Raw genomic sequence first — 2,803 nt, forward strand, 5'->3', positions numbered from 1 at the left:
TGTGTGTGTGTGTGTGTGTGTGTGTGTGTGTGTGTGAGTCCTCTCAAGCTTCCTACCTGCTTATCGACCACGTCGATATCTTCATCCAAGTCAATGGGCAATTCCTCAGGAGCCTGGACTACGCATGTGGGGTCAAACTCCATGATAGACAGATCATCATCATCATCCTCCTCTTCTTCAACATCATCCTCAACATCCACAAGATCATCTTCCATTATGTCATCGTTGCTTTGCGCTGCCGCTACCTCATCGAAATCCTCATCATCTTCCTCATCATCCGTCACATTTTCATCAGAGCAACCTTCCTCTCCCTTACCCACCCCCTCTTTCGCAAGTCGCCGTCTTCTCTTATTGCAGCCATTTGCGTAATCACGTGTCACTGTACCCCCCTCCCTATCCCCATGGTTGTGTGTCCCCTCCAACAATTTACCTCCCGACGAGCCCCTCTTCTTCTTTTTCACGGCGTGATTATCGAGCCTCGAAGCGTCTTTAAAACAGCAGGATAATTCAGCGTCTCTGTAATGGTCCCTCCCGTCGCCACCTCGGAGAGGGCTTCTGCCGTAGTGATGAGCCACGTTGTTATTACCGTTATGTTCCAGCTCATCATACAACGACGTAGACGTCTCCGTGTTCTCTATCTCGTCAAATAGACTGACCTCCTTGAAGTCGTAACCATCTTCTTCTACAGTCCGCTTGAACTCCGAGTCGAGAGGAACCTTCTGGAAGTCTTCACTGCTGACATCACCGCTGAGAACGTGTTCGTGGTTGTAGATATCTTTGGCGGTTTTATCTGGAGTGTTTTGGCGGGAGTAGAAGCTGCAGCCTCCGTGGTTGTTGTGGTAGTGGGTATTGTGGTGGTGGTGGTGGTGGCCGTGCAGGTGGGAGATTTTGTTGGCCTGGTTCAAGTTGCGAGTGGCACCACTGACTCCAGAAGTGTCTGAGATTCCGCGACGGTTATTCGTGCCACCGCCGCTATTTTGATTTATATGATCACTGCCGTTACACCCACCACCAGCCTGAGTCGTGATTCGAGCGGCATGGTATGGTGACGATGAGGCTGAAGACGAGGAAGAAGACGGCGCTGACGAAGAAGAAGGGGAGGGGGAAGAGGAGGGGGAAATAGCTGAGGAAAACGATTTGTACGTTTTGCTCTTCTCGGCGGCGGCGTTTTTCATACCAGGAGGGTTCGAACCCTCACCGTCTGCGCCGTAGCTGCCGTCGTTGCCGTTGTCGTTGAGAAAGGGGAATTTTGGCTCCTCGTCATCGTCATCCTCCTCATCGTAGTCCGGGGAAATATCCACGGCGAGTCTAGAAAGAAAGAAGGGAAGAGGACGACGACGATATTATATTGGGTTTTATTCGAAAAATATTATAATTGAATAGGGCTATACAGGCAAACATGTATTTGGTACCTATACGAGCTTATCTCGTGGCAAATGCCGTGGTAATCTTACTAAAACTAAAAGACATAATATACATAAGCACACACATACACACACTCAGAACCGCATATTATACACACTTGCATGCTTACACACAGACACACACACACACACACACACACACACACGCATACGTACGTACACGTGCACACACACGCACGGACACACATACATATACAAGTACTTACAAATACACGCACACACATACTTGCATATAAACACGCAAACACATCTACACACACATACACACACAAACACAGACACACAGACACACACACACACACACACACACACACGCACACACACATGCACATACACATGCATCTTTACACATCAACCCTTTAATGAACAAACGCTTCCGTCGTCTTCTTGAATGCAGCACCTTCAGTGATCAACTGACGTGCACACTCACAGGCACACGTGCAATGCACAGTGTCCAGTAATACGGTTATGATTATGGTTAAATGCAAGCGTTAGGCGTAGGTTTTATTTTAATTTTAGTGAGAGTTGCACAACACTTGCAATACATTTAGGTTTGTATAATTACCGAAGATAAAAGATGTTACAAGAAAGTAACAAACACAGAAAAGGAGGGAATGTTTGACCGAAAGAAGGAGTAAAACCACACCAGAGGACACGCCAGAAATTCACGTATTAGGCCTAAGAATAGAGCGAATGAGTAAGAGAATGAGTTAATAAGAGTGAAAGTGAATGGCTAGATGCTTGAGTGAGTATGAGGGTGGGTGAAGTAGTGGGTGAGTCAGTGAAACAGTTAAGTAGTGAAGGAATGAGTGAGGGAGGGAGGAACAGAGCAAGGAATGAAGAGGTGAGTGAGTGAGTGACAGTGTTAGTGAGTATATCTGTGGGTGAGTGAACGCCGGGATAAATGAGTAAGGGAGTGAGTGAGTGAGGGGGTGAAGTAGTGAGTGAGAGAGAAACGGAGTCGGGGTGGGGCAGAGGAGGGAGTAAAGCAATGAGTGAGTGAGAGAATGAGAGAATAAGTGACTAAACAAATACAGTGATATTCATCGTCATGCAAGCTACTCGCAGGCGCGACGTTTGAATAATTCGGTTAGGAAACATTCCATCTAATGGTGCCGCTACTGGGGAAAAAATCGATGGACTGAATCCCTCATGTATTCAGGTTACACTGAACTATGTACGGTTACTAAATGTTATAAATAAATATTATTTGCCAGTGAGGCAGTCTGAATTTTTACCCAATCAAAAACACATTGGCCGATTTAAAAACAAACTCACACCCTCAAAGCATTTTCAAAAGGGCTTAACCACTGGTATTTTATGTTCGATGTGGAAAGGGGTGGATGATGAAGCTAATGATGCAATAGGAATAAACAGGG

General features: G+C 46.2%; 1 protein-coding gene across 1 annotated transcript in view; it reads right to left on the reverse strand.

The window, feature by feature from the left end:
• Positions 1 to 54: 54 nt before the first annotated feature.
• The window catches only part of LOC101864315 (SKI family transcriptional corepressor 2), a gene marked incomplete at its 3' end in the record, with an annotated part of 5,182 nt that continues 2,433 nt past the window's right edge, over positions 55 to 2,803 (reverse strand). The window contains 1 exon segment of the mRNA XM_013085213.2: positions 55 to 1,308. Coding sequence (XP_012940667.1) covers positions 55 to 1,308 — 1,254 coding nt within the window.

The sequence above is a fragment of the Aplysia californica genome, unplaced genomic scaffold (assembly GCF_000002075.1).
Source record: "Aplysia californica isolate F4 #8 unplaced genomic scaffold, AplCal3.0 scaffold00357, whole genome shotgun sequence".
NCBI classification, from domain to species: Eukaryota; Metazoa; Mollusca; class Gastropoda; order Aplysiida; family Aplysiidae; genus Aplysia; species Aplysia californica.